The sequence below is a fragment of the Phascolarctos cinereus genome, unplaced genomic scaffold (genome assembly GCF_003287225.1).
Source record: "Phascolarctos cinereus isolate Bilbo 61053 unplaced genomic scaffold, phaCin_HiC Scaffold_726;HRSCAF=1367, whole genome shotgun sequence".
Lineage (NCBI taxonomy): Eukaryota > Metazoa > Chordata > Mammalia > Diprotodontia > Phascolarctidae > Phascolarctos > Phascolarctos cinereus.
Genome location: NW_027556098.1, coordinates 330242867 through 330265136, shown reverse-complemented (window position 1 = coordinate 330265136; position 22270 = coordinate 330242867). Strand labels below are relative to the sequence as shown.

Below are 22270 nucleotides of genomic sequence, written 5' to 3'. Positions count from 1 at the left end.
GGTGGCAAAAGGGAAAAAGTGTTAAACAGAGCAGTTTCAGTGCTTCTGTGTGAAGCATTAGTGATGCAGTATGTCACGGGCATGGAATGAGAACAGAGGCTTTCCTGTAGCTTTTACAGCATTATTAATGAGTCTTTCATTTTTGATAAAATGATCTTCAGTCAAAACAAGCTCTTGGTTGAATACTAATATGTTGAAAGCTCAATGCAGTCAACTCTTAAAAGAGAATTATGGAAAACAGAAATGTCATTTTTATTCACTTAGGAGATTGTTGTTAGTACAGTTTTATATTTGGTTCTTCAAAAAATTAGGCCTCTTTTTATTACAATGAAAATTCATTGTAATCAGTTTGAAACTTATGAGGTTTCATTTGCAGAGATTTCAAGTTATGTTTTAATACTTTACCTAAAAAAATTTGTAATGGTTCTGAAATCAAGGCATAATTACATAAATACAAATACATAAATTTGTACACCAGACTCAGAGCCTATGATAAAAATAGTAACATTGCTGTTATATTTTTATTTAGATAAAAAGGGCTATTTATCTTGTAAAAGTTTTAAAATATTTTTATTTGAAGACAACCATTCATAGTATAGAACTCTTAAAGTATTGAAAATTAATGGCAAAATCACCATATTTTGGTGGGGGGGTGTTTTAGAATAGCAAACATCAATTTGCTGAAATCATGTCTTTGGTTTCAGTGTGACTAGTGCTAATGTATCACAGATGGGGTAAAATGTTATTTGTGGTACAATATGGATTGTGTTTATATGCCTCAGATTTACCAGGTTGGCTTTCTCCATTCCCTAGTTGACTCTAAACACATGCAAACAGAAACAACATATATACTCTTTTTCTTTGGGAGATGGGGTAGGAATTGAGCAAGTTGTAAGATGGCCATCACTATAATCTGAGAAGTTGTTAACCTGGGGGAGAATTTTAGAAAAGGTGTGAGAGAAATTAAATTTATTCACTTATTTAAAAATCAAGGATCATTCTGGCAATAGAGAAGTACTCTCTCTAATTCTCTAATGGCTTTGACTGTAGTGGAAATGCATATTATGGTGTTTTTTTTTAAGTGCCTGAGAGTTCATGTTTATTTCTTAATCTGTTGGGGAGCTCTGATGTTTATTTACTTCAGGGTGCCTAAATGTGTGTGTGTGTGTGTGTGTGTGTGTGTGTGTGTGTGTGACTTTTTTAAAAAATTACATTATTTCCCTTCACTAGTATGTGAAGAATTGAAAAATCCCAGGTGCTACCACCATGGTGCCTAGTAAATTTATCATAAGGTATAATATATTTGGTAACGTGTTTTTCATAGCTAAAGAAATATATTTCTTCATGATTGTCCACATTCTGCTAGACAAGAGCATATTGTGGTATAGTGAGAAGTACCCCAGAGCTTAAAGTCATGGACTTTAGCTCGTGGTTCATGGTTCAGGCCCTGGTTTCAACACTCAAAAGCAGTGTGACCATGGGAAAATCACCTAATTTCTCTGATTTGTCTGTAAAGAAGGAATAGAACTCATAATACTTATCTCTGTTCATATCTGTGCTTTATAATGTAGTACCACAGTGGGAAGAAGCTGGATAGCCGAGGAAGGAGTGATTCTTAGCCTTTTAAATGGGTTGCAAAGTACCCCAACAGCTAGATGGTGCAATGAGTAGAGTACTAGGTCTTGAGTCAGGAAGACCTGTGTTCAAATTTGACCTCTGACTCTATTAGCTATATGATCCTGGGAAAGCCATTTGTCTGCCTCAGTTTCTCCAACTTTAAAATAGAAATAATAACACCTATTTCCAAGGTTGTTGTGAAGATTAAATAAGATACTTATAAAGCACTTAGCACAGTTCTTGACATATAGTAGGTACTTAATAAATGCTTTTTTTCCCCCTTCTGTTCAGTTGGCTATTTTTCAGCCAAGTTCAGCATAGACAGAGTCTTGTAGGCATTCAGAACAGGAAGGTCCAGCCAGAAAGACTAACAGAGGGACTTCCAGAAGGGAGACTCAGTCTGGTGCTTGTGGAAGTAGACAAGAGTAAAAAACAGTCTCAGAACTAGCATAAACTGAGCATAGGGTTGTATTTTCAGGGAAGCAGGAATAGGAGCTAGCCAGTGTTTTTTTGCTCTTGAGACTGGTTCTAGGTCATGGATCCAGTATGGATTGGGCCAGATATTGGGCAAGGATCAGTCACAGATCCATTGGGAACTGGGACTGAGGCCATGTACTAGGCAAGAAACAGGAGTAAAAAGGAGAGGCTGCTGAGTGTCTCTAATCCTAGGAGAGGATCAGAGATTCAGTTCACACACCTAGGCTAAGGCTCATAACTGAGTAATCGGGACAGGGAGCTCAGACCAAGGGCAACATCCAGTTCTGTCGATCTGAACCTATACAGCTCTCCAGCTAGTTGACAGAGGCTGGGGCCAGCAACTGGAATTTCAGTTAGGGTGGGTGGTGGGTGGGGAGTCTGAAGTTGTGTCATCCAGACCCAAACTGTGGTCTGGTGCTTGCAGAACTCATGCTAGGAGGGTAACAATCTGACTTCAGCATAAGTCAGACCTATTAGAGCCCTTTGAAAGTTTATAGGTGCCAGGCATGAGCTGCCCCTGAGATCCTTGAGGAATATAGTACTTGATATCCAAAGAAATAAGCAGCAGAGAATACAGATCAGGACCAAAGAAGACCCCAGTATAGCCCAAACAAAAAATCCTAATTCATTTAGCAAGCCAGGAAGAATGAGTAAACAAAAAAGATACCTATGATAAAGAGCTGTTATGGAGCCAGGGATTCCCAAGACACAAACTCAGATGAAGAGGATTGCAACACTACAAGCAAAGCCTCCAAGTAAAATACAGCATGGCTACAAGGGCAATTGGGCTTGTAGAAGAAATGAAACAAGACTTTTTTAAAAAGGGGGAAAGGGGGGGGGAATTAGAAAATAATAGACAAGTGCAATAGGAAAAACTTGGAAAATAGCTTAATACAAGATATACAAAATCTGAGACGGTTAACAGGTTCCTGGAAAATTAAAATGCACCAAAAAGAAATCATTGACTCCAAGAAACAGTAAGAAACAAAGAAAAAGACTGAAAAAAAAGTGAAATAAAATATAAGGTTCCTCATATAAAAAACTTGACCAAGGAAACAAGTGAAGAAGAGATAATTGAAGAATCACAAAACTACCTGAAATCCATGACAAAAAGGTAGACCCTGGGTATCAAGAAATCATGGATGAAAATTGCCTAGACCTTTTAGAACCAGAAGTTGAACTAGAAGTAATTCACTGGTCAAATCTGGAAAGAAACCCTAATATGAAAACTATGAGGTTCATCATAGCAAAAATCTAGAGCTTCCAAGTCAAATGAAAAATGTTATAAGCAACCAGAAAGAAAAGTTCAGTTACTGAGGAGCCATCGTCAGGATCACACAAGATTTGACAGCTACTGTCACAAAAGATGAGCTTGGAATATGATGTTGCAAAATAATACATTTTTGCAACAATAACAAAAGAATCTTATTCCCAGAAGCTAAGCATAATCTCATAGGAAGGGGGAAGATGGGACTTTAATAGAGGACTCCCAAGCACTTCTGAGGAAAAGACCAGAGCTAAGTAGAAACTTTGAATACAAACATGGTTCTTGAGAAATAAAATCACAAATACGTTTAAGCAATCAGAATGGATGCTACAAGAATGAAGTATTTACATTTTAATCCCAGAACTCTAATGTCAAGAGTCATGTAAGGTGTGAGGGCCTGGAATGGTTTTGACATTCTTATGATCTTAAAAGAAGAAGGAAAGGGGGAGGAGAAAAGAAATATACTGAAGGAAGGAGGGGAAAAGGATGGGAAATTTACCCATCTTAGATAATCTGGATGCTTAAGATTAAAGAAGACTATGCAGAGAAGGAGAATATGTGAAGGACAGTGGGCATCACTTGAACCTTACTTTGATCTGAATCAGTCAAAAGAGTTTCTTCCCCTGCAGAGTTTGTAGAAATACATAGAACTAAGTGGGAAAATAGGAGAGATCTTGAGAGAGGTAAGACAAGAATTTAAAGAGGAAAGTGGGAGAGATAGAATTGGTGAGAGATTAGTTATAAGCCAAAGAAACTCTTAACACTAGAGGGTGGATGGTTAATGGGCAACTAAAAAGAGAGATTAAAAACCTGTGATTAGGGGTGGAAAAGAGAAGAAAAGCTGAGTAAAAATTGTTCTCTATATATATCTAGTATTAAGCACATTCCTTTTCTTTCATAACTGGAGTGGGAGGGGAGTGGGGAAAAGTAAGAGAGGATAGGATGGAAGGAAATATGATTAAAAATAAAAACTGATAACCTGAATTGGGTAAACTCACCCACAAAATGGAAGATAATAAAAAAGTTTAGAAATTAGAATATGACACTATATTATTTATAAAAAATACTTGAAACAAAGATTCACATAGATAAAATAAAGGGCTGGAGTAAAATCTATTATATGACAGCAAAAAAATGGACTTGATTAAAGGAGAGAAACAGGAAAATTACATTTTGCTGGAAGGTACCATAGATAAAGAATTAATAGTGATAACTTTATGTATATCGACTGAAAGGTATAGCAACCAAATCATAGGTGTCAAATGTGTGGCCTGCAGGCCTGAGATCTGCAAAACTCCCAGGTGTAACCTAAACAAGATTAAAATGTAATTGGGATATAAAATAAATGCAAATACAGTAAAAACATAGATGTTTTATTAATGATTAACATGAGGTTTTCTAAGTCAATATGCACCTGAAGGTATCCTTATGTATAGTTTAGTGGCCTCTGTTTCTATTTGAGCTTGATACTGCTGATCTAAATATGTTAAAGAAAATCCAAACAAGTTATAGGGAGAAATAGTCATTAAAATTGTACTAGTGAGGACCTCAGTTTGTACCCTTATCAAGCCTAAACAAATCTAACAAAAAGATAAACAGGAAAGAAGTTATGTATCTGAATAGAAATTTTAGATACGATGGATCTCTGACATTTATTGAAATGTGAATAAAAAGGAACATATATTTTAAAAACTCATACCTTAACAAAAATTGATCACATATATTAGGGCAATTAAAATTTCATTAATAAGGGCAGAAAAAACAGAAATAATAAATATTCTTTATTAATCATAGTACAAAAAAGTATATTCAATGAATATGGCCTTTTAGGCCATTGAAGAAAGGATTAAAAATTCATTGGGGGCTATAACTTAAATATAAATGATGTGTTGATCAAAGAACAAGTCATAGAAACAGGAGATAACTAAAATGAGAAAATATACCAAAACTTGGGGTACAGCTAGTGTAATCCTTAGGGGGAAATTTCTATCTGTAAAGGATTTTACCAACAAAAGAGGTCATGATCAGTGAACTGTGCAAGCAACTAAAGAATTAGAAAACCAGCAAATTAAAAAACACCAGTTAAACATCAAAAGAGAAATTTTGAAAATCAAAGAAGAGCAATAAAATCGAAAGCAAAAAAAACCCCTATTGAATTAATAAAATTAAGAATTGGCTTTTTAAAGGGGGAAAGAAACAAAATAGATAAATTATTAGCTAATTAACTTTTAAAAAGAAGAAAACCAAATTATTATCAACAATGAAAATGTTCGCAACAAATGAAGAGGAAATAAAATAAATTATCTAAAATGATATTTCCTGACCATATGCTAACAAAACAAAGGAAATGGATAAATATTTACAAAAAATGTTGTGTCCAGATTAACATAGCAAGAAAAAGAGAATTTAAATAATTCCATTAAATAAATGAACGCACCATAAATGAACTCCTTCCCCCCAGAAAAAAACAAGACCAGACAGATAATACAAAATTCATTGAATGAACACTTAATTCCAATAATATAAATCTGTTTGCAGAAATAGGAAAAGATCAGATACTACCAAATTCTTTTTATGATACAGATATGATCTCAATACCTAAACTATAGTCAAAACAAAAAAAAAACTGTAGACAAATATCTCTTAATTCATAGTTAAACAAAATTGTAAGTGAATTATTAGTACAGACTACTACTTTAACATATAAGAAAGATCATACACTTTGACCAGGTTGGTTTTGTACACAGAAAGGAGAGTTGAATGTTAGGAAAACTACAAATATAAAATATTATTAATAAGAACAATGAAAATAATGTACTTATATCAATGATACAGAAAAGCTTTTAATTAAATAGAACACTTGTTCCTGTGAAAAGCATAGGATTAAGTGGACCTTTCCCTGACATGGTAAATATTATCTATCTAAAATTAAAAGCCAGCATTATCTGAGGTGTTGGGGCAGCTACATGATTCAGTGGATAGAATGCTGATCCCAAAGTCTGGATGTTCAAATCCAGTGACCTGGGCAAGTCACTTAACCTTTACTTGCCTCAGTTTTCTCAACTGTAAAAGGAGGATAATAACAGCACCTATTTCCCAGGATTGTTGTGTGGATCAAGTAAGATAATATTTGTAAAGAACTTAAGAACAGTGCCTGGCACATAGTGTGTATTTATGATGCTTATTCCCTTCCCGACACCCCTTCATACAATGGGAATAAATTAGAGGCCTTTTTAATGAGATAAGGAAAGTGGCAAAACAAGGATGAGTATGAGGTGGAACTTCAGCGTTGCTTTAATTTACATTTGTCTAGTTTTTAGCGATTCAAAACATTTTTTCATGTGTTTGTTGATGGCATGTATTCCAGCCTATTTGTACAATAATACATTGTTGATGGAACAACGATTACAGCCATTCTGGAAAGCAATTTGTAACTGTCCCCTCAAAGTCAGTGAAAATGTGTATACTCTTTGAACTAGCTATGCCACTACTAGACCTGTACCCCAAAGAGATCAAAAAAAGAGTGAAGGTACTCATGTACAAAATGCTTATAGCAACTCTTCTTGTAGTGACAAAGAACTGCAAACTAAGGGGAGTGCACAATGTCAGGAGTGATGAAAGGGCAGTTTTAGAGATATCTGTGAAGACTTTCGTGAACTGATGCAGAGTGAAGAACCAGGAGAACAAGTTATATAGTAACAAGATTGTTAAGCCAGACAGCTTCGAATGACTTAAGATCTCTTAATGTGGTGCCCATTATGATTCCAAAGGACCTATAATGTAGCCTGCTACTCGCCTCCTGAAAGAGAGGTGATGGACTCAGGATGCAGCATGAGGTGTACAATTTTGGATATGGCCATTTGTTTTTGGTTGACTATACACAAGTGTTGCAAGGATTTTTTCTTTCCTTTTTCAATTTGTAAAGATGAAGAGTGAGAAATAGAGGAAATAAAGCTTATTAATTGAACATGAAATAGATATTTAAAATTATGACATTGTTGAGATTATGATTGTTAGAACACCATCTAGATAGTGTATAGAGTCATAAGAAAATTCTCCAAGGGGATGTACCTTTGGGCAGAAACAAGTGTTGTGAGAGCATGACCCTTAGAAAAATAATATGCTTAATTTACTTTCGTGAATAGTGTTCAAAATTGAGCTTTTCTTTACTTATCCTTTTTCCTAGTTCCACTTCTGGAACCTTAAATTTTAAACCATTTCATGGAGTAGTTTTATTTAATTGAAATGATTGAAGTATACTAGTAGAGAATTTGCACATACCTATTGCTAGTATAACTTTAGTTGCAGAATTTGACAAATATACAAATATAGATAGATAGATAGATCATACACATAAAAAGAGAGACAGAGGAAGAGAAGACTACCTGAGTAGGAAAGGACATCCATTGTTACTCTTTCAGGACTGCTGCCCAGGAATTTTGAATACAATTGGCCATAAGGTTACTTGTCTTCCTAGTCTCTTCATGTTCTTCAAGAATTTTTTTTAAGAATTGGAAGGGACCTGTAGTCCAACCCATTTTTCTGATGAGGAAGCTAAGGCCCCAAGTGACTTGCCAAAGGTTACACTGCTAATAAGTGATAGAGCCAGAATTTGTACCTATGCCTTCTAACTCTCAGTCCAGCATCCTCTCTGTTATACTATATTGGCTCAGCTTTTTTGCACTCTTCACATTTTTACCTTCTGAATCACATTTCTGTTGTTCTTTTTCATGTGATTAGAAATTTGCCTCCTCTTTGAAGCATTCAACAATTAGAGCCAGTTCATTTGCCATTAATCACAACATTCTTTTTCTAAGATGTTTATGTTTGTATGTACTTAAGGCTGATATGTAATGCCTAATTATAAGCTTCTTAAGGTCAGAAATTCTGTCCCTAATATATAGCTGCTTATAGTGAAAACTTAAGTCCGTGGTGAGTGCACAGATGATTCATATTAAAATGCGTTACTAAATTTATTTTTTCCTTTTGTTGATTTCATTATCTGAATACTTAAGATTAAACAAAAATAATGAAGCTACTTTTTTTTTCACTTAAAATGAACCTGTTGACTAATTCCAATACTAATTCATTTACTTCCTTTCTTCATTTTGCTCTAACCTACTTGGACTACACAGATCCTTTTTCTGCTACTGTAGATGCTGTTGATGATGCCATTCCAAGCTTAAATCCTTTCCTCACAAAATCTAGTGGTGATGTTCACCTCCCCATTTCTTCAGATGTATCCACTTTTACTACTAGGACACCTACTCATGAAATGTTTGTTGGTAAAGTACTATTTAACATATTTTCCCCCCAATTACTGTTTATATTGTCTAAATATTCTTGGTAATTAAAAGAAATAAGTGCCATAACTAGTTTAGTTTTCATTGACAAATCATAAAAGATAAACAGGAATAAAGTTACTTTTTGAAAAGTATAATATTAGTTTTTAGTTTCATTTAATATAGGCAAAGTGATTGCCTGTCAGGTAAAATGTTTTTTATTGTTTTGAATTCAGTGTCACGTAGTGTGTTGTAGTATTCCAGTACACAGCCAGAAGATACAGGTTGCCTTAAAACAATCCTTTTCTTTATCATTTTTAGTTTAAACTTTTGTTTTGTTTAACTATATTATAAAAAAAGCTTGTTATCTGGTATTTGTAAACTTCCAGCCTAAAATGCCTACTTCGGCCATAAACCTGAAAGTTAAAAAAATAAACAACTGAAAAATTATCCAGTTTATTCCTGTAGTTGTGAAGGCACAAGTTGGCCCTAATGGTTTTCAGTAGTACTATTTTAAGAAGTCCACAAGATGACTGTCTCCCCATAGGGTAAATGCCATTGAAAGTAGGTTTAATTGCTTACTGAAGCAGAGTAATAGTAGTAGTAATAATAATAATATTATAATAATAATAATAATAATAATAATAATAATAATTAATATTGGTATAGTATTTTATAACCATATTTTGAATAATGCAAAATTGGTCAAAAGATAATTATATGAAGAAAGTGAAGATATTTGAGGGTAAGAAAATGTCTTCAGTAAATATTGCTTTAGTCTTTCATTCTGTAATTCTTTTTTCAGATAGGCAGCTGTGAATTGAACAAAAATGGTTATATGTTTTTACGTTCTGGTTTTCTGAGATTGACAGTTGACAAGAAAAGTAAGTTAGTTCTGTGTAGTGGAAAGAGTGCTGTATTTGAAGTCAGAAGACCTAAGTTCAAATTCTGACTCTGTTGCTTACTTCATATGGGTACTTGAACAAGGCACTTACTGTTTATGGACTCAACTTGTTTGACTGAAAAAAAAAAAGAAAGAGGAAGTTAGATTATGTGCTCTACAAATTACCTTTCAACTCTAAAATGTTAAGGTCGCATGATAAAACTTTTTTTTTTAAGAAAGCAAATTTTAGGGCATATATCTAGTGATCATTAAAGATAGTCTAATATAACTAGCTAAAGAATATTATAATTGATTATAATGAAGACATTGAGTCAAAAAAACCCAAAAAACACAATACTGGGTTTTTTTTTTTTACTACAATGGGAGGCTATGAAAAAGTTTGAAATTTTGTCGAAAACAAATGCTTATACTACTTAAAGAATTAACATTCATTTATCTTTCAAAACAAAACAGAAAACTACTACAATCCAGAATACCTCATTTCCAACCATGCCAGATTACTGGATTATTGGATTTTACTTTGACATTTTCTTTGAAACATACATACATACATACATACATACATACATATATGTGTGTGTGTGTGTGTGTGTATATATATATATATATATATAAAAGTTTATGTCACGTCAGATGTCATTTTAAAATTCCATCACTTTGAAACCCTTAACTCCTAGAAGTCTTATATGTAAAACCGAATTATAGAATCTGAATTAGAAAGGGTTTTAGTCCCATCTAGTCTGTCACTTTTACAGGTGGTGATACTAAAGCCCAGTACAATGCCTGAGATTGCATAAGCAGTGAAAGAGGTAGTACTAGGACTCCAAGTTGGGTGTTCTAGTCCAGGGCTATTTTGTATATGCCACTGGAATACCTCTTAAATAGGACTAATTGTCCTACCATGGTGCATTTGTTTTTCATTAAGACATTTTAAAAATTGCTATATCGAGAAAATGTAGCTTTTAGCTTATTGTGCTTTTTTCAAAATATTCAGTTGTGCTCAACTAAGAATCTGAATTTATAAAACTGATAAATGTGAGTTTGCAGCCAAAATAACTTGTTTGTAATTTTTTAGTAGGAAGTGGTTCTATTTGACTAAAAAATGTAGAACTAGAAGAGACCTCAGAGGTCATCTAGCCCAATCATAGCCACTGAAGTTCAGAAATGAGAAAGAAGCACCTGAAATCCTGTGGAGGAGAATATAAGGGTTTGTCATTTATAGCCAGTTTTTCAAGAATAATCTTTTACGTAAGGAAGATAAAGGAAAAAAATAGCAAAGGTCGGATAAATTAAGTTAGGTAAGTTTATGAAAAAGTTTATTTGAAACAGGCATAGTCATAGATCTTAGAACTAGAAGGGACTTAGAACTTAGTTGTGGGTATTCATAATTTTTACATATGAGGCAACTTAGGTCCAAACCTTGTATGTTGCGCAAGGTCTCACATTTAGAAGTAATGTAATAGAACCCAGAGTTTCAACTCCCTCCTGCCTAGTGTATCCTAATTCAGGAGTAAGTGTTCTTAACTTGGGGTCCATGAACTCCCATGGGGTATGTGGATAGATTTCAGAAAACTTGTGGATTATATGGAGAAAACAATACATTAGCATTTGCTTCAATTATGAATATATGAATATTAAGAAGGGTCCCTAGGCTTCACTAGATTGCCAAAGGGGTCCATGACACAAAACGGTAAAGAACCTCTGTACTTAAGAGTATGCTGTCTGTCCTGTAGTAAAGACTTAAGAGTTTAGCAGGATACCCAACTATTTGTTTTTGAGGGCAAGATTGTAAGACTACTAAAATTTTTTATGAAAGTGATAGTTTCTTTGAGATTATTTAAGTGATTTTGTTACCAGGAATTAAAACAACACTAATATTTTGGTGAAAAGTTGGCAAGGAAATGGGAGGTGTATGTGGAAATTCCTAATATTTTGAGCTGATTAAGGTCTCAATTATTGAAATTGAGCCTAAATTACTTTGCATATTAGTTCTGCAGCATGGGTTTCATCATAGTAAATGCTGCCTTATTCAAAACAGGGAGAGCACAAAGACATAGTAATGAGTATATAGATTTAAAGTAATTTGAAGGTTGCCTAAGTTATCCATTCGTATACTTTTGTGATCACCAAATGAAAAATTAGTTTGTCTTATTCATTATGACAAGGATATTTGTTTAAATGCCTTTTAATGTTACAAAAATTTGGTTTTGTTGTTTTTTTTTTTTTTGAAGCATGGCTCTTGACTTTTGTTTGTTTTCTTTTAGCTGAGTGTAATTTTGTTGTCACTGGCCTTTCTCTTTAAATGAATATGTCTTCTTCCTACATTTTATACCTGATAGAATCTGGGTTCTGTTTTATAAGTTAAAATTTGAAGATAGTTACTGTTTAGACCCCTTATTTTTTTTTAAATTACCCCCTTCCCGTTCTCTGTAACTCTTCCTCCTCTTCTTTCTCTGCTTTTTTTGTTGCCTGATGTGCCCTGTCAGATTCTTTTTGTGGCCCTCAAGCTTATCCTAATACTACTCATGTGCGCCATGAGCCCTCTACTGTAGCCGGTCTATTTGGAGGTAGGTAATGGTATGTCTATAAAATAAACCTGCTATGTAGGTGATGGTTTTTTTTCAAAGCCAAGTCCTTTAATTTGTTTGGGGAAATTTTTATTTTTTTATCTTCATTTTTATTTTTTACTATTTTCTTTGCTTTTACAGACCTGTGTTTTGACCTGCCTTTTATTTGCCTTGGTTAAAAATGTGTTAGTTTTATGGATGACTGCCTACCATTTACACATTTTCACATTTTACTTTAAATACACATACTCAAAACAGTATCTTGTTTTAAAAAATCTTATAAATATTCAGCCTTATGCATTAGAAATGCTTTGAAAAGTTTTCATACTTTTTATTTAGTCATATAATTTAATAAGCATGTGCAAATTTCATGGTCATTTTCTAGTCTTATTACAAAAATAGCTGTGGCATTGGAGTTGTAAGGAGGGGAAAAGAAGAAACCATGGGGGAAGATGGTTAGAAAAGTAGGAAGCAAGTTTCATAGAATCATGGATATTTTCATAAACTACTTATGCTTCCTTGACACTCTGTGTATCAGACTTTAAACTCTTGACAAGTTGCTGCTTTTGATTCAGTCAGTAAATGTTTGTTGGATACCTATTGTGTGCATAGCATTTTATCACTTTTGTTAGGCTTTCCTGAAGTTTGGCAGACAATCAGACTTATTCACCTTCCCTCCCTTTGAAGTAGGAGTTAAATGGGATTAAAAGAAGTTAATTGTGGCATTTGGTAATACTACCTTAATTCTATACAGCACTTGACACTTAAAAGAAGCACTTTTAGAAGGGTTATTTCATTTGAAACTCACAAATATGGGAGTTCTGTTGCCATGGTAACAATCTATATTTGAGCAATTTCTCAAGGTACAGAGTAGGAGGCAGAAGGATATGTAGTAAGTACATGGGCCCTGAACTTAGAGTCAAGAAGACCTGGGTTCAAGTTCTGCTTCAGATACTTAGTAACTCTGTTACCCTGGGCAAGTTGATTAAACCCTCTGTGTTTCAGTTTCTTCATTTGTAAAATAAGGGGGGTTGGACTTAATGGTCTCTTAGGTCTTTTTCAGCTCAACTTCTAGAATCCCAAGTTTATCATTTCTGTCAGCTTTGCATGTAGTTTTAAAAAAATCTGACAGTCCAAAAAGCTTTTCACTAGTCCTTTTCCATTGAACACTGGTATTTATGATTAGTGCATGGAATTCTTCCATTTCATGATGTACACCTGATGAGTATATACTGTAGAAACTTTTTAATAGGAATATCAATAAATAGGTTTTCTTTATACTAAGAAGTGAGAAAAATTTCAAGTGGTGTCATCTGAATACTTTGCAGCCAGATTAAATGATATGTTACACATTTGAGATTTATGGAAGGTATATTAATATTATGTTTTTCTATTATATGGACTATTTGTGCCCAACCTGTGGTAGAGCCTTCTGAGCTCATATTCGTCTGATCAGTCAGTCAGACACACTGTACTTTGACCACCAACATAGTGGTGTCATTTTGGTTCTCTGAGAATGAAGGGCAGCAACCAATTATGTTTGCTTTGTGTTTAAGAATCTAAAATAACCTTTGAATATCCTTTTCAAGTGACTTTATAAAATAATGAGGCTTAACTTTTAGTTAAAATGCTGGTTCTCATTTACTATCCTGAAATGGTATATAATTTTGGAGATTTTGACTGCCTTTCTTGAGCCTAGTTTAGCTTTTCCCTCCATATTAGAATTTCTTGATTTAAGGCATTGTGTCTGAGAAAACTGTCCTTTCTTTCTCTTTATGTTGTGAATAATTATAGGGGTTAATATTTAACTTTCACAGATTGGTGCTTACTGACCTTTAAAGATGGCCCCCTGCCCTCTAACCCCTGAGTTTATTGAAATAAGGAAATGAATAAGGTGTTGATTCTGAACTACATATCATATTCTGACTTCTTTAAAGCTATAGAAATTCTCAGTTGTGCATACTAAAAAGAGAATTGATTTACCTATGTGTTAATTTTAGCATTTTGGAGCAAATAGGATGGAGACTCTATAGAGTATATTTGAATGGAATTTATCTCTTGGCATATTTTTATAATTTCCATTAATGCCAGTTAGCCATATTTGTCACTGGGAATATTTTTAAAGAGTCTGAATTATTCTCACATCTATAGGGTAGGGTTTTTTTTGTAGGTACATTTTTCTATCCCTTGCCAATACCACTCCCTATAAAATCCCATTTTGATGTATTTCTTATCTCTTCTGAGTCAAATGCACCATCTTGAATCTACAGACCCAGAAAATTCAGGCACTTCTATGTATTACTTAAAAAATTGCATGCCAAGTTGCTTTTGGTAGTTAACCCAAGGCTAGAACCTATGCACCCACCCTATCCAAGGGTCTTAATCTAAAGGCTAAGCAATTGTTGAACAAGATCTGAGTTGTTTACCTCTTGTACTTATAGAGTATTCATTACAGGTTATACACATATCAAATGATGTATCACAGTATATGGGAACTTTTGATATAATCATTCAAATTAGCATGCCTCACTGGCTTGAAATTTCTTGAACTATTCATAAGGCCCTGGTATGACAGTTTTTTTAAAATTCATTCTTTCTAGTCCATCATCATCAATATATTGACTTAAAACTTTGGCCACTTAAAATCATTTGCTTTGTCACTGTGGTTGAACAGTTTCTCTATCAAAAAAAAAATGGAAAAGATATTTAAAATCATTGTACCATGGACTTAGATCTTTCCTGATAATGTAGGCCTCCATTCTATATGGGGCATACATTACATCTTTTATCATTCAGCCTCTGAATTTCCAATTCTTTCTTGCATATTTAGGGACTGAGTTAAAAGTACCTTGCAGGTCCTCTAGTACAATCTGTATCAGAATAGACATTTCTTGTACAGTATTCTCAAGAAGAGGTCATCCAACTTCTCTGCTTTAATACCTCCAATGAAAAGCAGTTTTCCCTTTCCTTTTGCCCTTCCCCCAAGGTGGCTTATTTCACTTTTGGATACTTTGGATGGCTTTGGATAATATTTTTTTAAAGCATCCCTTTATATCTGAACCTATATCTTTCTTTTCTTCCTTCCTTCAGCTTTTACCCATTGTAACTGGTTCTGCTCTCAGAAACTAAGTAGAACAAGTCTTCTTGTATGATAGCCCTTGAAATGCTGAAAGAACCCAATTATGTCCATTCCCAAGTTTTTCTTTTCAAAGCTAAACGTTAATTTTTTCTTCAACAGTCATTCTGGTTCCTCACCATTCTGGTTGCCCACTTCTGACAAGCTAGAGCATGTCCATTTCCCCTTAAAGAAAATATATCATGTGGCTGTGGAATTATACAAGTCACAGAATCAAAATGTTAGCAGAGTGTTGGGGGAGAATACAAGAAAAAAAAAAGATTATGAGATACCTGTTTGAACATATCTCCTACAGTGAGTCAGACTGTCGCAAGCCCTTGCTAAAATACTTAATAGTGAGGCCCAGTGTGAACGGTGGCTCAGTCCGTTCACTCTTAGGCAACTCTGTGGTCAGAAAACTTTTGTTTATTTGTATTGGGGGAAAAAAAACAACCCTACCTCTCTGGGGCAAAACGGGACATACTTGTCTACTTCGTCATTGATAGAACAGTGTTTAAACTGTTTAGCCATCTAATCTCCACTTAGTCTTCTTTCCTTCTAGATAAACTCTCAACTTGTTGCTTTTGTGCTCTGCTTTACAGAGCCTTAATCATTCTGGCCACTTTTGTTTTCAACAATCCATTAAAACTGTACACTTAACATTGTTGACACATTCCTAATTAGTTTTGGGTCTATAACTTCTGCATTGATTTTCCTTACAAATTGAGTGCTCATATTGTGATACAGCAGTACTCTTAAGCAGGATTTAATCTACAAGAGATACATTTGGGTAGAGTAGTTTTTCTTTGCTCAAGAAAAAACACCTTTGGTTTCATAACTACAGCCTAGATCAGGAGTTATTAAACTTTTGGAGTATATGTCATGGACTCTTTTACCAATTTGGTTAAAGCCTATGAACCCTGTCTCAGAATGATATTTTTAATTACATAAAATAAAAATTATTGACAAGATTGCAAAGGAAACCAATTATATTGAAATCTAGTTATGAGAATATATGTGTGCGTATGCATAAAAGTTCTTAATATACCTTTTAAATATGAGGATAAAGTCTGAGGTCACATAAAATAAAGGGTTCTAAAATCAATCATTAGACAGTTTATGTTTTGCCCCAATTATTGAACAGTAGTACCTTGAATCCTAGTTACAGAAAAAATGGATGTTTATAGCTGAGCCTTTGGCAAGCTACTGGAAATAGATGCATAAGCTGAAATGTGTGAGAAAGTGCTTGAGGTTGGGGATAGTTACATGAAGTTTGGTAGACAAAAGGGGTATATATTTCATTTATATTGATGAGTTTGAAACCTTGAGATTTTGCCACCGAATGGACTTGAACCACATTAACCCTTGGTGATGTAGGGGAATAGGGAAAACTTAGAATTTATGGGAATATTGTTGTTCACATTCCTGAAAGTCCCTCGGGATTGTGATAAATTGCTCTAGAGGGAAAATGCAAACATTATACATACATTTAGCTTCATATAAAATTCTAGACAGCTCTAGGTCTGTTTACTTGTGAACTTCAAAACAAACTAAATATTTCTTAAGCTAATTTGATGAACTATAAACAAACTACAACATAAACACTATTTTGAGGGATATAGTTTAATAAAGAGAGGTAAATGCCTGTTATTGCTGGTTTTTCTTTTCCAGTGAGATCCATTCTGTATTGGAAAATATTGCTGTATATAATCCCCACTAAAAATGGTAGTTTTGAAAAGATGTATTTTTGAAAGATTTGGTTTTTATATTTTATAATGTTTAATAAAGAACTGAAAATGTTGTTATGAAAGAATTTAGATTTTTAAAAAATTTTGGTTTTTCTCAGGGTTCACTCCTTCTCCAGTTGCACAGCCACAGCCTTCAGCTGGCCTTAATGTTGACTTTGAGTCCGTATTTGGAAATAAATCTACAAATGTGATTGTAGATTCTGGTGGTAAGAGAAAATTTATACTTTATTAAAAGTATTATTGTAAATATTCAAATTTCAGTTCTGTGAGAGTTAGCTTATTTTGACAGTGTAAAAAGGTAACTTCAGAAAAACCTTAATTTTGGTGTTACCTTCAGTTTTTAAGAGTTAAATGAATTATATGAAGAAGTTGCCAAATCTTCTGCTAAGAACTCTAAAGAAATGTCAAGTTATTCTTTATCCCAGTAGGCATTTTTCAGTCACTAGAAAGCTCATTTGTCTCCTTTCCTGCCCTTATACCTTTATATCACTTTCCCTTCAAACACACACACCTAGTCAGTCAACAAGCTTTCGTTAAGTGCTTTCTATGTACCTGAGACGCTTAATGGAAATAACATCATCTGGGAATCAGAAGATCTAAATTGAAATCCTGTCTCTGAAGCTTAGTATCTGTATGACCTTGAGCAAGTCAGTTAAGCTCCTTGGACCTCAGTTTCCTCATCTATAAAATGAGAAGAGTGTAATAGATGACCTCTGGGGTCCTTTCTCACTCCAAAATTATGATCTTAAATACTATTTGCTGGTGTGTTTGTTTTACTCTAGCCTTGCATTTATCTCCTCCCCAATCAGACCAACTTATTGACTCATTATTTGCATTGTACTTCATTCATGTGAACCTAGTCAGTTGATTCATTGGAAATGATGTTTAAGGTATCCTACTTTGCTTCCCCTTCCACCTTAGTCTGTCTTTTCCCTTTTAGCCCTGTTTCTGAAGTAAATTGTAACTTCTTAAAATATAAGACATGAAGTTTTATATTTGGAAAACCTGAAAACATATAAGAATACTTTATTTAAAAGATAACAAAAAATAAAAAACAAACAAAAATAAAAGATATGAAAACAACTTGGAAACTTATTTTAAAATATATTTTCCAGCAATGTCCTAGGCGCTATAAATGGACTCTAAAATATAAATGACATCCATCTATCTCTCAGCACACATTTAAAGGGGCTATAGTAGTTGTATTCCTGATTTTTCTAGGGTTTGAGTTGATGTGGAGGAAGAGGTTTGTTTTCATTTTTTGTTTGAATGAACATTTCTTTATGGCCTACTGGTTTGTCTCAAAGACAGAACGTTTACACGTGTAAATTTAATTATGAGTGTTTCTTTGTAGAATTATATATTAACTGACAATAAGGAAAGCACAATCAACTATTTTGGGGCACTAAGTAATACTCCTACCAGGTAGCAGCCTTTGGAGGTGGTTAATAATTACTGTAAACTTACATCAAAGATCAGTAATTCTCTGGGTGTGGAAATCAGGTTATAACTTAGAAGATTAGTTCTAGGCAGTATAAGTTATTGGCCCATGTTTCCACAGCTAGTATACATAAGGTTTGAGATTTGAACCCAGATCTTGCTTACTCCAAACCTATTACTTTATCCACTGTGCCATTCTATTTCTTATTATGCTTAAGCTATTTAAATTCAATCAGTTGAGTTTTTTTTCTCAAATTTATAATAAAACCAAAGCTTTAGTTGGGAAGTTAGTCCAACTTCTTTCCTCTGTTTTATAAATGAGGAAACTGATGCCTAAAGGTAAAATAACTTGCCCTAAAGTATTGTACATAGTAAAAAAGTCAGCATGCAAACCCACGTGTTGAGACTTCAAATTCATTGTTCTTTCTATTGCACTTCATTGTTTGGTACCAGAAATTTAATGCTTTGTATTCATAGTTTAATATCCTTGAATATTTCCCCTTTTGTCCAAATGAGAAAGGATGCAAAAAAGTAGATTAATCTGGCACTAGTCATGTGCTACCATATTGAATGATTTTCTTATGGACCTAAGTAGTTCCATTATAACAACCATCAGCAGATCTTTTGAGTTGGCTAGTGAGATTTGCTTTACTTTGCTTTTCTTCCTGTCATCCTCTAAGAAAAGTCTTAAAGAAGCAAATTGAATCTTTCTTTTTAATACCAGGTTGACCTCTACTTTCAATTTCATATTCATCATTTGCTAAGTACCTTCTGTGTATTAGGTGCTAGGGATACAAAGGTGAATGACTGTTCCAGCCTTAAGTACAGAGCAGCTAGGTGGTAAGCATTGGGCTTGGAAACAGGAAGACTCATCTTCATGAGTTCGACTTACTGGCTGTGTGACCCTGAGCAAGTCACTTAACTCTGTTTACCTCACCCGACTGCTTTATCTGTAAAAACGAGCCAGAGAAGGAAAGGGCAAACCACTCCAATATCTCTGGCAAGAAAACTCCAAATGGGGTCACAGAGAATGGGACAGTAACTTAACAACTAAAACCTTAAGTACCTGTACTCAATGGAGCTGCTACTTTTTTACTAGTTCTCTCAAGAAAGTTAAATTATGGTCATTTTGGTGCAGTTTAAGCATAGTTTTGCCTCTTAAGCTAAGGAATACACTTCATGACCTCTTGGTTTATTTTAGCCTCTCAGCTTTGCTAATATTCTTTGCTAATACAATCTACTTAAAAGAGTAAATTCTTCTTAAAAGAATAAATTTACAAAATCCTTTTGCTGAAAGAAAAGGGAAGAATTCTTAAGTACTATTTGTACTTCTTCATCTAGATGTCTTGGAAGAAGATATAAGGAAGAGAACTTTGTTTCAACTGTCCCGGAGTTCCAGAAGGTTTACTCTGGAGGCAGTATATAGTCGTTTGTCTGAATAATTCTTACTTTGTCCTTTTTAAGCCTTAATAATCAACTGTCTTTATCCATAAACCTTTCCCCTCTTTAATTACTGTATGTAAGAGAAAATACCATGTTGAGTTTGGTGTGGCTCCACTTTTGGAGTGTTTAATGTACAGATCTTCTAAAAGAACTTTTCAAGAACAAGGAGAGCAAAAAAAAGTTGCCTTTTAAAAGCTATAGTACAGTGAAGTTACTTACAAATCCTATTTCGTTTATTTATTTATAACTTTAAGGCTTTGATGAACTAGGTGGACTTCTAAAACCAACAGTGGCCTCTCAGAACCAGAGTCTTCCTATTGCCAAACTACCACCGAACAAGTTAGTGTCGGATGACTTGGATTCATCTTTAGCCAACCTTGTAGGCAGTAAGTATTTTTTTCCATTTTATGATAAATTGATTCATTTGGTAAGAGTAGTATTTAAAACTCTCTTCCTTATATCATAGATCTGGGCATTGGAAATGGAACCACTAAGAAGTAAGTGTTTCTTTTATATATTTACCTCCATTTTATGTATAATTACTTTTAAAAACCTAATTTAGCTAGCTTTAAAAAATGAAAGGAATTTCCATTTTACTTTGCTTAATCTCATTGTCTTTTGATAAAATTATCTGAGGAAGTTTAATGTGTGACTTGTGCTTATTTAAAGTGATGTAAACTGGAGTCAACCAGGTGAAAAGAAATTAACTGGAGGATCCAACTGGCAACCAAAAGTTGCACCTACGACTGCTTGGAATGCTGCAACAATGGTAAGTAAATAAAGATCGTTATAGAGTAGTAGTGCATGTATAATCTGTAGTAAAATTCATGTACAATAAATTAAAAAAGTACCATAAGTAAGATTTTAGATCTAATAAGTAAGGTTTTAGATCCTAATATTAGAGAGTAGGGAGAGTTCACATAAATTAGAAAATAGGTGGTTTAACTTTATCAACCTCAGTATTTCTAGAATGCATTGTAGTATAGGTTAAATGGCTGTAAGTTAGCAATTTGAGTAGATATCAAAACTTACTCCACACAAATCCTTCCCTACCCATAACCTCCAAAAGAATTAACTTTGGCAAGATTAGAGGAGAATTTTTTTGTTAGAGTTAGTTCTACATTTAATGAACATGAAAATCTACCTTCTTGTTGTCATTATGGTCTCTTCTGCACAGGCTAATTCTTTTGGTTAGAACATGTTGCTAAAGAGGCCAAAGTCAGATGTTTAATGACTTTCCAAGCTGAGCTTTTTATAGAGAGTCTTTCCTTTATAACTATCCTTGTCATTTGGCCTGCTGTCTTGAGGACGATTGACTATTGAGTGACTTCAGTGAGTTATTAGAAAAATAAAAATATTTCCTACTGATTTACTAGTAGCAACATGCTCATGTAAAAAAGAACAACAAATTCTTTTTTTTTTTAATTTTTTTTATTTCTCGGAGAAAAATATGGTGTTATGGATAGAGAACTTTGGTCGAAGTCCTGCCTTTGATATATAGCAGCTGTGTACACACACACACACACACACACACACACACACACGTCACATAAATTCTTTGTATTCCAAGTTAGCTCTCTAAGGCTAAATTGCAGAAGAAATACCAACCTGAATAGAGAGATAGTGCTCATTCTTTGGTAGAGAGTGTTTCCTGGATTAGTGAAATTACAAATCTAATCCCTATTATTTCACTTCAAGATAATTCCTTTATTCAGTTTCTTTGATCTGTTGCCAGATTTCTTTGGTTTTAGGCATGCTATCAGCATATGGTTGGATTAAAGACAAAAGCTAGTAAATAGTATGCTAAAAGTAAACTTGAAAAGTCTTTGTTTAATATTGTTTGAAGACTCATCAAGGTTCACTAGTAGCAGATAATAAAATTTACACTTCCTCGAGGCTATGATTTTTTATTGGTAGTCAAACTAAGCATACATAGGATTGTATTACAGTTTATCTGAAAGAATTCTCAGTATCACAGATGAGAATTACCCAGTGACTGTTTCGTATGGGAAGCTAATATAAATTTTCGTATATCATAAAAGTGTTTTTCAGTTTTAAAATAATTTTACACCATTCAACTTCTTACAAATGTATATGGAATTAGCACAGGCACTTAAACTTGGGCTGCTAAGATGCTAACAATTCAGATCTTTTATACAGGTGGAAGTAATTTGCAATTTCTCTACTGATAATTTGTATGATGATACAGTAGGCTGGGAACAATCTCTTGCTTCCTTTGCCCTTTTCATTTTCCTTCCCTCTTTCTCCTCTTTTCTTTTTGTCTTATGCCCTACCACCTCTCTCTTTCTCTTTTTTCCCTCTCTCGCCTCCTTCCCTTATTTATTTCCTTTATGTTTTATCATACTAAATGTCAGATTTTACCAAAGTTTACTTACAGTGTTGGAAATTT

At 33.9% G+C, this 22270-nt stretch overlaps 1 protein-coding gene across 16 annotated transcripts in view; it reads left to right on the top strand.

The window, feature by feature from the left end:
- The window catches only part of PICALM (phosphatidylinositol binding clathrin assembly protein), a 125709-nt gene that overhangs the window by 82963 nt on the left and 20476 nt on the right, over positions 1-22270 (top strand). For 3 of the 16 annotated variants that reach the window (XM_020993687.2, XM_020993699.2, XM_020993688.2), the window contains exons 13-18: positions 8497-8646; positions 12034-12114; positions 17076-17183; positions 20115-20246; positions 20327-20357; positions 20530-20629. In XM_020993687.2, the coding sequence (XP_020849346.1) occupies positions 8497-8646; positions 12034-12114; positions 17076-17183; positions 20115-20246; positions 20327-20357; positions 20530-20629 (602 nt within the window). The remainder of the gene's footprint in view (positions 1-8496; positions 8647-12033; positions 12115-17075; positions 17184-20114; positions 20247-20326; positions 20358-20529; positions 20630-22270) is intronic. The other 13 variants (XM_020993692.2, XM_020993690.2, XM_020993691.2 and 10 more) reach the window with 9 other exon arrangements.